This window comes from Malurus melanocephalus, unplaced genomic scaffold, assembly GCF_030028575.1.
Source record: "Malurus melanocephalus ecotype Western Australia unplaced genomic scaffold, MMel_1.1 scaffold_214, whole genome shotgun sequence".
NCBI classification, from domain to species: Eukaryota; Metazoa; Chordata; class Aves; order Passeriformes; family Maluridae; genus Malurus; species Malurus melanocephalus.
Window position 1 is genome coordinate 824,596 of NW_026623446.1, and position 12,360 is coordinate 836,955.

Consider the following 12,360-nt stretch of genomic DNA (forward strand, 5'->3'; position numbering starts at 1 on the left):
TACAGACTTTTTTTTAAAAGATCACTCTCAGTTTCTTCTCTGAGATCAAACTTTATGTTTTCTATCTGGCCTCTGCCATTGATCTCTGTGATGCTTCAGAGGAAGATGAAATATCTTCATGATGGATGCAGTCTRACGTGCTGTATGAGCAAAAGCATGTCAGAACTCCGACAGTAATTTGCTTAGGAAAAGGAGACCAAACAAGGGTAATGAAATGTGTATCTCCAAATACTTCTACTGCCTACTAAAAAGTCCTAATCTTTGAAAGCCCCAGAGAAATACTTATTGTCCAAGAATGCATTTCTTTTCACCTATTAAAGCATAGTTGGTATTKAACAGAATTACTGTTCTCACGGGAAATACATATTGAATCCATTTGTTTCATGCATCGAGATGAATCTGTCAGGGTGTGACAGCAAAGCACCTTAGACAGAGGTGAATAARATGGTATGTCCCATTTGTCTACAGGACATTGAAACCTGCTGCTTAATGGTTAGTCTGAAAAATGTAACACTAAAATGATATTCCACCCATGTAACCATAAATGCTCTCAGTAACCATGTAAATATTTGTCTTTCTTAGAAACCTATTACAGTGTTCATATTTATTTCATAACAATGACTTCCTCAGAYAAAGGATGAATGTTGTTACCTCTGAAAAAGACATGACCAAGTCCCCTAAATCTATCCAGGAAGGACTATAGTGTTGCTTTTCACTTTGTATGCCATCAATAATACCGTGTTTGATTATTTTTATGAACCTTACAGCAGCATGAATGCCAGGTATCAAATACAGCAATTAAAAATATTTAARTGTAACATACCCTGAAGAATGTTCTTGCTTCTTTTTTTTTTTTTTTCCCCAAGGAATTTGTAACAAAGAAAGACAAGCATGGGCATATAATGTAAGCAGCCCACARAATTGCAGTTTGCTAAGTTTGGGAATATCAGTGCAAGAAATTTATAATCCCAGTACAGCCAAAAGGTCCCACTGGAGCTTATTTGGTAAACCAGAATGTAAAATCTTGCAAGGGTTAAGTGAACRATGAGAGGGAAATCCACTATGGGAAGCAGAAAGAGTAATTTGGGTCTTGGATATCCCTCATTATCCTTTCTCAATTTCTGTGGGAAGGATGAGCTCCCTAAGGACTCAGGAAGGGTCTTGTAACTGTAAGACCTCCAGAGAAAGCCTCACAAAGTGTCTGGAATGMTGAATTAGACACAGAAGATCTGGAGGAAGAAATACAAGACAGAAATTACAGAGTAGTTTTCTTTTACAATTGTTTCCATTAGTGCAAGTCTGTATGTTGCAACCATTTCTGAARTAATTAGAATAAACCTTCTTCTGTCCCTGAATTTTGTTGAGTATTACTGCTGAGTGAGTGACCTGGCAACACCAAGTATTCCATTTGTCAGGAAACTGGAAACCCTTGGGCTGTTGCTCACTTAAGTTTGGGGATTCCCATGAGGTACAGTCTTTCACCAAGCAACAAAAGCTGAGCAGTAAGCTACAGTGATGGGTACCAGCTTTGAAGAGAGAAAAACGCAATTATTTTATAACGTAATTACAGTTGGGTACAATACATAGATAGCTCTGTAGTTATCTACTCACTTTTTACAGATGTTGGTCTGGCAGATGATGTTCTCTACTTTTAGCAATGACCAGTAATTTTGTCTGCTTTGTGTGTTAGGCATCCACAAAGAAAGATTAAATAGACTCATTTTCTAAGTGAAAATTACTGAAGAAAGATTCTTTTGCAATATTTTTTCAGCAGTAATGGATGCCTGGCACATCTAGAAAGCTTATTAAAGGGACATATTTCTCACTCTACCACACCCAATAGAAGTTTCATGGCAATAAATTAAATAGATTTTAAAATTATCATTCTGCATTGTTATGACAATCCCACTTTCCAAAAGGGGAAGTAGACTTTCTTTCAGTTACTTTCCTTTGGAATTTTTGTAGTAATATGAAAAAGCAATTACCCACARATATAAAAATTAAACAATTGAAGTGAAAGGAAAATAGTTGTTGCTAGATTCCTACTATGATGATGATAGCGTACAAATCTAAGTATGCCTGAGAAAGTAATGGAAATTCAGAATTGTCCCTACCTTCAGTGGYACTTCCAAGGCTGTGGTTTGCTGCAGGGACTCCATTGTGCTTTTTACCAGTGCTGTAAGGTGAAGTAAAAAACCTACAGCTTTWTTTTCCATGTTAGAATTGTTACATATAYATATCTATATATATGTTCAYGATTTATATTCTGTTACATAATACCCGCATTAAAAATTACCATTTACAACTTTTCCAGATTATTTTAAAGTTATAATTTATCTCCTGTGAACATCTTAATTTCTTAATTTAAATTGAATTTTAGGGTAACATTTGCAGAATTATTTAATTTATATATCCCATATATAAAGAAGCACAGCACTACTTTAGTTCATATAAAGGTATATAGACCATGTGTGAGTGCTCAGTTTTCAAGTTCAGTACTCATGACTGATGAGTTTGATAGCATTTTATACACTTAATTTTCTTGTGCAGCCATAAAACTCAAAATAAAGAAACTAGGGAAAAAGCCCACAAGAAGTCTGAACTTTTAAAAATATTATACTGTTGAAAGTAAAAAGATCAGAACAAAATGAAAAATAATAAAAAAAAAAAATCTTCCCTGTGGGATAGTGGAGCTATCAAGACTCTAAACAATTAAACTTCTGTATAATTCATGTAACTTAACAACTCATCATGCCATAACACTATGCTCAGTATTACTCTGTGAATCCATCTATAATTATTCCAAATCAATCATTTGGGATCAGATTTGTCATAATTCCTGCTAATTAGTGTTTTGCTTGACAAAGATTGCTGCTGCAACACCAAGTGTTCTAATAAAAAWTTAAGAGAGATTCAATGGATCAAYGGATTTTAAAACAGAAGTAATTTTTGGCTAGTGAAAATGAAATAGGAATACCAGGTGGCCCTAGAACYTCCACTGCTTTGACAGGATGGATGACTAAATAATGTATGTGTCATGTGCCTCACAGAGCTGAGAAAGAGCAGGGTCTGTGATATGAGGTGGTAACTGCTAGAGCGAAACCCTCATGATTACTGAGCAGCTTCCTTTGAAGTTATCCCTCGCTGCACATCACAGCTCTTTGGCAGCTGAGGTTAGAGGCAAAGGAGCGACAAGAACTCTAAGAAGCTGTGGATGTTGTTGCTCTGGCTGCTGCCAAAACCTTTTCTAATGATGCCAGCAATGAAGAGCAGTCTGTAACGTTTCGTGTCACGTCGCTGACACTGAGGCTGGCTTGATAATAATGATGAGGATAACCAGCTTGTGCCTGAACAGTGTTCAGACCGTGCTGGCTCACTCAGACTTGTGTGCTAATGAGCTGTCATAAGCTTTTCCATGAAGTCCGAATTATGCAGGAACTCAAAGCAACAGCAGATGAAGTGCCAGAGCTGAGGAAACCAAATACTTGTTGGAACASCCATGTACAGCTACACCCGTAGACTTGGTTCATGTTAGATTTGAGATAGTTCATGGTCCAATGTGGGACAGAGCAACATTTTTGGAATGCGGAAACAAACRCTGCAACCCACAGATTGTGAAAGGRGAAGTGCTGGCCTAAATAATTACTCATTTGTAATCCAGTGCAAGCCAACATTGCTATTAATAGAGGAGTGTTGGACTGCCTCTGTCTTGAGAAGCCCACTCTGAATTTCAACAAGCTGTCAGCTCCAGGAGGTCAGCAATGCAGCAGATGCTGGGGCACCCCAGCCAGGTGGGATGCCTTCAGAAGCTTCATTATGTTGCCAGTGAGTCCTGGATAAACATTTTTTCCAARCTGTAACTGTACAAAACTTTTGAGAGGATAATACCTGAATTCTGCACCRCTCATGCAGAATCACTCAGCTCTGTATGTTCTACCAGACACTTATGAAAGGCAYCCTCAGCTCTGCATCTTAATATTTTTTGTGTTGTTAGGTAAATAAACAGCAATAGAGCATTTGGGCAAGGGGAAGAATAGGTTTTCTTGACAAAATGAGCTCCAACAGACAGTAAAAGATGGAGCATGAGTCAGCAACATCAGTTCCTGSGTTAAAAGATGAGTGATGTGACAAAGGCTGCTGCCTGCTATGCACTGAGTTAGGCCAGTTTTCCCCTAGTTCTCTAGACTTCTGAATCTGACTAGTTCTGTTCCATTTAACTGTTATCCCCGAAAGGGGATTCATGATGGCAGCAATGACTGCAACAGCTTTCTCTGTTGGTTCACACACTTTTTGCTCCAAGGCATCTGGCACAATCAGAATTCTGCTGCATTCTTAAATACTCTTAATTTTAAAATGCACAGATTAAAGTGGTCACATCAGTGAACAAACCCAATGGTTCCTCATTCACTTTGACAACCATTAAAAACCTCTCCATTTTGCTTCATTTTCTTCTTTCCTTTTTTTCTGTCAGTTCAGCTCCCTGTTCTCTTTCTCATGTCACACTGACTTCTTCTCTACCCAGAGTTTAGTGGGTGGCATAGTAAAGCCATTCATTTCAAGCAATCTGAAGTTGTTGTGCCTGCATTTCAGCCTTTTGAAACCATTCCTTTGCAAATATCAAGAAAAAGCAGCTRGATTACCACTCCTGTTCAGTGGTCTGCTAAGACAGTAAACAGTGAAGAAGGAAGCATTCAAACTACATTACAGTCTTTGCACAAAAATAAATAGGTGTAGTGGCTGAATACATTTAGGCCAGAAATTTAAAGTTCTAGATTTTGGAAAGATGAAATTCTGGAATAGTCCTCAGTGGGAGTAATTTTTCATATGAAGAGGATATTTTATAAAAGAGACCATATGGCATGGGGGTATGTAATCACAAGAGAGGTCCCCTTTAGTTTCATGTACACAGTATTTGATTCTCCTACTACTTTCTCAAATCTCCTTGAAAATTTCCCTCTTTCTCAAGGCTCAGAATAAATAATCAGACATATACAACTATATCTTCTTTATCTCATATAAATTTTAGAGTGTAGTCACTAAAAAACAGAACCCCAGTGTTTAAATAGATCTGTCCCTAAGACTCTCAATTTTTTTGTTTCTTTTCTAAGATTTAGACTGGAGACTTTGGGGATAATGATTATTTCTGTTCAGTCAAGAATCTAGTATATCTGGGGCACATAAATTATTAATTTTAAAATGTTCCTTTACAGCCAGCCATATACTGCAATAGCATCTGTAAAAAGCTGTTCTCCCAATCTTTGCAACTTATCTCTCAAAATCCATAGCCAGCAATTAGGAGAGTTGTTGATTAYACTCATCTTGAGATGCTTTGTAAGTGCTAAATATGCGTGCTAAAATACTATGCATTAAAAAAAATGGTGGCAGCAGTTACAAGATTATAGAGGAACTGAATTTTTAACAAATGTTTTAACATATATTAGATTTTCTTGATACTGACCAGAATAAATATGCTTATTGAAAGTGCTGTGAATAGGAACAAAGAAAAGACACGCATGCCTGCTGTGGAACAAAAGCTTATTTGTCCCTATCGAACTGAAGACATTTTTCAAGTGCACTCACCTATGAAATTATGACTCCAGAAACATGTCAAAGCTGGCCAGATATATGATCCATGGAACAGGGATTTTTGCAAATTGAAAGCTATYTAGAGGCATCTTTAGTTTATGCACCAGTGTTTTTCAAGTTAGAAAAAGGCAGCTCAGAGGACAGAAAATGTCACTAACTTGTGATGACCAGTTCGTTCTTTTGCTCTTCTGTTACTTTGGTCTCCTTTTGAACATGTGCACATTTTTGTGCAGCTGCCTCAATACCCAGTAAGCATAAAATTGTAGCAGAATAAAATGAAATTTCATGGAATTTGTATGTGAGCCAAAAATGTGTAAGGGCAGATGTTAAAAAAAAAAAGTCTAAGATACTGTTTTTTACATAGCAATTGATCCAAATAGCAAAGTAAATAGGCTTAGTTTATCTTAATTTTTTTTTTCTTACACTGGTCCTTTTGTTGTTCTTAAATTTAAGGTAAGTACTTCAGTGGAAATATTTTATACCTGGTAAAATATTAGAAAAATTTGTTTCAAACTCTACATTGTACATGTACCAAAAAAAAAAAAAAAAAAAAAAAAAAAAAAACCCAGATCCAGAAATTCTTTAATTTGATCAATATTGTGTGATTATAAATGAGTTCTAAAAAAAACACTTTTAAAAATTACTCTAATGCACTATGATATTGAACACCAAGCACTGGAATACATATATTTCGACAAAAAAATGTTGTTTCAAGTACCAAGTATCTTTCATTTAATTATCACTAATGGATGCAATTAAGCAGGGAGAAAGACATTGAAGAATCCACTGTAATCACCACTGGCAAAGTTCACCTTTCAAACTCACCAGCTATTTATGGAACACACATTAGAAGCCAGATTTGTTGCAACTACAGGTATCTCTGTACTGTAAAAAAAACCCTCATTCTGCTTTTTTTCACCCCAAAGTGTATTCCCCCTTTTAGCTGTAATGCATTCAGCATAATCCAAGGGCAAAGAGGCATTTCAAACATAGCATGGAGCAGTGCCACAAACAGTCCCCACAAAATAAAAAAAAGGGTTCTGCCATTCCTAAATACTCTTCCAGAGTCTCTACACAGACTTTCAGACTGATTTGGGGACAGACTGTCTACCTGATTACACAGATTTCAGGACTCAGAGATGCTGAGCCTTCTCAGATCCAAGAATCCAAGTTTTGGCATTCCCATAATATCATCTGCCTTTCTGCTTCCTGGGCTGCTGGAGAGCTCAAGATGTGAGGAAGCCAGACAGGCAAGCTGGCTAGAAACCAGGCAGATTATTGATGGTAAAGCTGAGAGTCTTCTGCCCAAGCCAAAAGAATTTCTGCCAAATGTTTTGATTTGAACTTCCCAAGCACTCTCTAATAGGAAATTAGGATTTTAAAAAGCTCTTTTGCTGTCATGTTCTTGCCCTAAACAGAGAATTCAGGGAAATAACATGTCATATCTCTGATAAAAATTGCACTATTCAGAGTAGTATGTGTTTCATTGTATTTCAAAGTATGTCAAAGCTTGGACACTCAAAACCTTGTTATAAATAAATTATGTTCTGCCTTGTCCATTCAGAGTGAGCCATATGTGTACTGCAAAACCATGGATGATGGATTCTTTATGAAGAAAGGATTCTTCCAAAATACAGAAAAGACCTTGTGATGACCCACCTCATGCAGCACTTTGTGCAGAAGTACATCTAGGAAAAAAGAACTCTTTTCTGCTTGCCTCTTGTTCATTAGATTCAAAAGATTCCAAATCATCTGTGCATTATTACATGCACTGTAAAATGGATTTCTGTATATTCTAAAGTACTGAAAATTCTTAGTGGAGCATATGAAGTCCAAAGCACGACTAATGAATGCACCATTATTATGATGCCTTGTGACAATTTTCAGCCATTCAATAGAGAAGCAAATAGACATTTTAATGTTGTGAAACAGTTCAAAAGAGACAATTCCATCAGGGAAATGCTGCTGAGAAGGCTTATATTCTGCACTATGATCTAATGAAATAATACTATTTACCTTCATGTTCTTCATTCATAAATCTCAAAAATATTTTAATTTCATATGCATTCTCCAAATAAGAAAACAGAGACATAGATTTGTTGTTGCTTTCCTGAAAACGTAGATCGGAAGCATGACTGGAATCAGAATGCAAACATGCTGAATAGTAGGCCAGTACTTCTTGGATCACATTAAATGCAGGAGAATAACACAGGACTGAAGTGTAATCCATTAAAACCCTCAAACACCGCTCTTTAGCTTTAAGTCCACGTCTTTCCCTTTGCTGAGCTTTGTGACTGTACAACTGAGATTTCTCTCTGGATCATTAAACTGCAGGCTGGAAACTGCAAGTCAGCAGATTCTGTAATTTGAAGTTTCTGAATGGACAAAAGCTCATTAGATATGTAAAGACAAAGCTGACAGCTAAAGAATATTGGCAAATAAAAGTAAGAAGAGTAAGGATTTTAAAAAAGGGTGAAAGAACTTTAGGTAAAGAGATGAAAACCATGATTGRACTTTCAAAGCACTAAAGTGAATTAGGAGCACCCATCCTACTGACACTTCTTTGGTTTAGCACTCAAATATCTAAACTGCTACCTCAGTTAGCAGCTCCTGAAATAATTGGAAAAGATTAGGAGAAAAGAGCTCCTATTTAGTTTCATCTGAAAGGAATCTAGGTCAACTGTTCTCAGACTGCTGTGTGATGTGAACTGAAAGTGTTCACACTACGGACTGGGACAAAAGGGAGATCTGCTTCAGCATGTACTTCTGACTGGAAGTGAGATGCCAGTGCAGATACACCCTTTCTGTGCCTATTCAGATCAAAAAAAATCCTCATTWATGACACTGAAGAAGCACCAACTTTGGCAAAAGACATCTTGGATTCTTTCTTCTACCGGTAGCAGAACTATTCACAAAACACAGAGTCAGGGAGGTGGAAGGAACCTTTGGAGGTTACCTGGTCCAGCCCTGCTGCTCAGAGGGGCCACCTCAAGCTGGTTGCCCAGGCCCTTGTCCAGATGGCTTTTTTACATCTCCRAGATGGAGACTCCATAACTTCTCAGGGCAACTCATGCTAGTGCTCAGTCACCCTCAGAGTAAAACTGTTTCTGGATCTTCAGAGGGAAGGAACCTTCTGTGTTTCAGTTTGTGCCCATTGCCTCTGATCCTGTCACTGGATACCACCACCTCCTTTCCCTCTATGCCCACTCCCTTCAGGCATATATATMCAGCAATAGGATCCCCTGAGCCTTTTCTTCTCCAGGATGAACAATCCCAGGTTTCTCAGCCAGTCTTCATACAAGAGATGCTCCAGTCCCCTGAGTTGCAGTTGCTCCAGTCTTGTACTGGCAGCCAGAACCAGACATAGTACTCCAAGTAAGACTCCCCCAATGATGAATAAAGAGGAAGGAAATCAATGTCTCAGACTGGTCTTTTGTGTTAAGGATATGTTTTCTCTCTTCTAGTCTGATACGATTATATCTGAATGTTCCTGTAATGCAAAATTTTCTTTTTTTCTTTACCTCTTAGGCCAAAGTAGTGACAAACCGAAAAATCAATCTTCAATCAGCAGAATGAAACAAACTTCCTTCTTGAACACTCAAGCTTGACATGTTAAATGTAATGACAATTTCCAAGATATCACGGACCTCTAGAATGCCCAGGTCCATTTTCTACAGGCCATCTCAGTGACTCCAATTACAGGGTGATAACTTCGAAGCACAACTGGAGTTAGACCTGGAGATCAGCAAACTAATTGCTGTGCAGTGCATATTCCAATCTTGAGTATTTGAACTGCATTCTTTTGGTATTTTCATTAAAAAAAAAGCCTCTAGTCATCATGTTTCTATAGAGGGATAATAAATTACTATTATACATACGATAGCTAAAGGTTTTTTCTGTTATACTTGAAAAGTATTGACTTTTCCAAATTTGCTAATTCACACTAGTAATGGAGATCTGAATTTGACCCAATGAGGGCAAAAACCATGGTTTTCTATATGTAGAAGAAACCATGAATCATTTTTGTCTTTCGGGTATAATACTAGCTCTATATTAATGCCAATTTATGTAAAATAAGATAATAAAAATCCTTCTATGCTGTCCTACAGATCTCTTTCAATGTATTACACTTCATAACTCTGAAACTATGTCACTTTTAGACATCTTTTCTGAATAGATACTGCAATCTCCAATAAATTGTATCATGTTTTTTTTAATTTAAATCTGATTTTCACTCCTRTATTTAGAGGTCAGACRTTAATATATTAACTTAATTCATTACAATGCCCTGAATATATTGAGCTGAAATATTTCCCAGGTAGTTTGTTTAGATTAGATAGAGGTTTAATGTTCTCATTTTGAACTACTACTCACAAGAGGGAYCAGTGATGAAATGGGACTAATATAGCAAATTGCACTGTTCAAAYGAATGCAGCACKGRAAGATGAAATTAATTTTTTATCAMATGCTTAGGCTATAATGGAAGATAYTTCTTGTATSGGTTSATTTAAAATATTAGTGACATTATGCTAATTGGTTTAGCCAAACATATTGTTGAGCTTCAAACTAGACCAAATTTYGTGAATAAACATTTGGTGCCTACAGGAATAAATGCACTACTTAATGGAGAAGAGACCCAACCGTCTGCTATGTGCCCTCGCTGGCCTTGCTAAATTTGTACCAGATGCTGAGACAAACTCTGGCTTAGGGAATAATGTCTGAAAGTAAACCAGATGAGAGGATAGAAACACAGGCGTGAACTTTTACTAACCTTAACMTTGAGAGYGCCATCATAAAKGTTTCTTAATATAAAAAAGCAGTWAACTAACTTAGAAATTGCAGGATGKTAKAACCTAACATTAAAAATTTCATACTTTATGTAACAGGCCCCAATCTAAGGTATTTAGGAAGTTACTTTTTAAACCGTACTTTTCAAACTGGTTTATTTCCTTCTAAAACCTTAGAGGAAATATTATTTACTTTTASAGGATTCACACAGTGGATGATGGAAGCATAATTAAAAAAACTAAATATAAATAAGCATGGTAATGAATTCCAAATGAGTGTATCATGTTTTATCTACATAAGAGCCAGTGGTGAAGGASTTGCAGAAAAATCTGCTTACTATACATTTTCTTAATTGGGAGAATCAATGTGCTTCTTCTTACTACATTAGTTCTTTATTCTCTCTGTTCTCCACAGGATATAGAGAGCAAAAATGGGGTGGGAGGGAAAGAGCAAGAGAGATTGCATTTACCTGAAAATTCCTGGATTTGAGAATCTTCCACTTCAAACAACAATTCATCATGGATCTGAGCAATCARCCTGAAAATTTTCAGAGACATCAGATAACATGAAAAAAAAATTCTAACAGTGCTTTCCATTCATGGATAAGCTGAAGTAAAAGTAAACRTCCAAAGAAAATGAAAAAATCATTAATGGACTTAAAAGCATTGCCCCTCCCCATGTTCTGGAAATATAAAGGCCATGGTTTTAAACCCAAATTGTGCTTGCTAGCTCATAAATGTCATTCAGGGATTTGATGACATGACAAGGTATTACTTAAAATCAATAAAATTTGCACAAAACTGCAGGAAATTATGGAGACAGACCGTGTTTTGTTAATATGAGCTGCTTTTTTTGATTGGATATAAAAAAGAAATTGGTGAGGCACTGGAACTGGCTGCTCAGAGAAGTTGTGGATGCTCCATCCTTGGCAGTGTTCAAGGCCAGGCTGGATKGGGCTTGGAGCAGCCTGGTCTAGTGGAAGCATCCYTGCCCATGGCTKAGGGGTTGAACAAAATGATCTTTAAGGTGCCTTCAAACCCAAACCATTCTGTGATTCCRTGATTTATATTAAATGTCACCTGTAGACTTTTCTTAAAACCATTTCCTAATAATAGCMGTTATTCARGTAAATAGTTCTTTACAAATGGCTGAAACATCAATATGGGTATGACTTATAACTTTTCACAGCTTCTTAAGATAGTTTCACACTGCCTTAAATTACAATGTGACATTGACTAACAGTGTGGTGAGCTCTAATAATAGATCTTAAATTATTAGTCACTTACAACACAGTCAGAAGCAGAGTGAAACAGATTAACATATTTCTAATAGGAAATTGGGRCACAGGACACAAAAAAGAAATAGATGAAAAGACTAGGATCATCTGTAGCAAGAGAATACAGTAACATGAAAAGTYACAATTTCTAATTCAAGTAAATTAATTAAAGCAAGAGTGTCCTCATAACCATTGAAATGACATGTAAAAGGTATAGATCAGAACAGTGAATATTAAAGATGAATAAACACTGAATCAATGGAATAAGTGAAAAGAATTGCATTGATTAAACCAATGCAATAAAAACAAGATAGACTGGTTGTTGCTTGTACCAGAGTAGTGTCTCATGCATCATATATTCTGAATATTTGGTAAAAAAAAAGTCCTTTCTTAGAAGAACTTACAATACACATAAAAACATCATAAATTTAGCAGGATTTAGGAAKGGAAGAATAGAATTTTCAAAACCTCTCAGCAATGTAACAACTGATCACCTCACCTCCACACTAAAATTAAAACAGGAGGGTCAGGGTTGGATCAGAATTAAGTGCTACCTTATGTGTGTCTGAAAACCTGTGGTAGTAATGTAAATTAACTCAAATTTTCTCTCTGGACAGCAAAACAGACTWGATACATTTCTACCTGCTCCAGTTCACCCATTGAAACCATCTAGCTCTTTTAGCTTGGCTCTCCATCTGGCCTAAAGGACC

General features: G+C 36.6%; 1 protein-coding gene across 1 annotated transcript in view; it reads right to left on the reverse strand.

Moving 5' to 3' along the window:
* Positions 1-12,360, reverse strand: part of POLN (DNA polymerase nu) — an 88,464-nt gene that overhangs the window by 946 nt on the left and 75,158 nt on the right. The window contains exons 22-23 of the mRNA XM_057374040.1: positions 10,844-10,911; positions 2,115-2,176 (exon numbers count right to left, since the gene is read on the reverse strand). Coding sequence (XP_057230023.1) covers positions 2,115-2,176; positions 10,844-10,911 — 130 coding nt within the window. The remainder of the gene's footprint in view (positions 1-2,114; positions 2,177-10,843; positions 10,912-12,360) is intronic.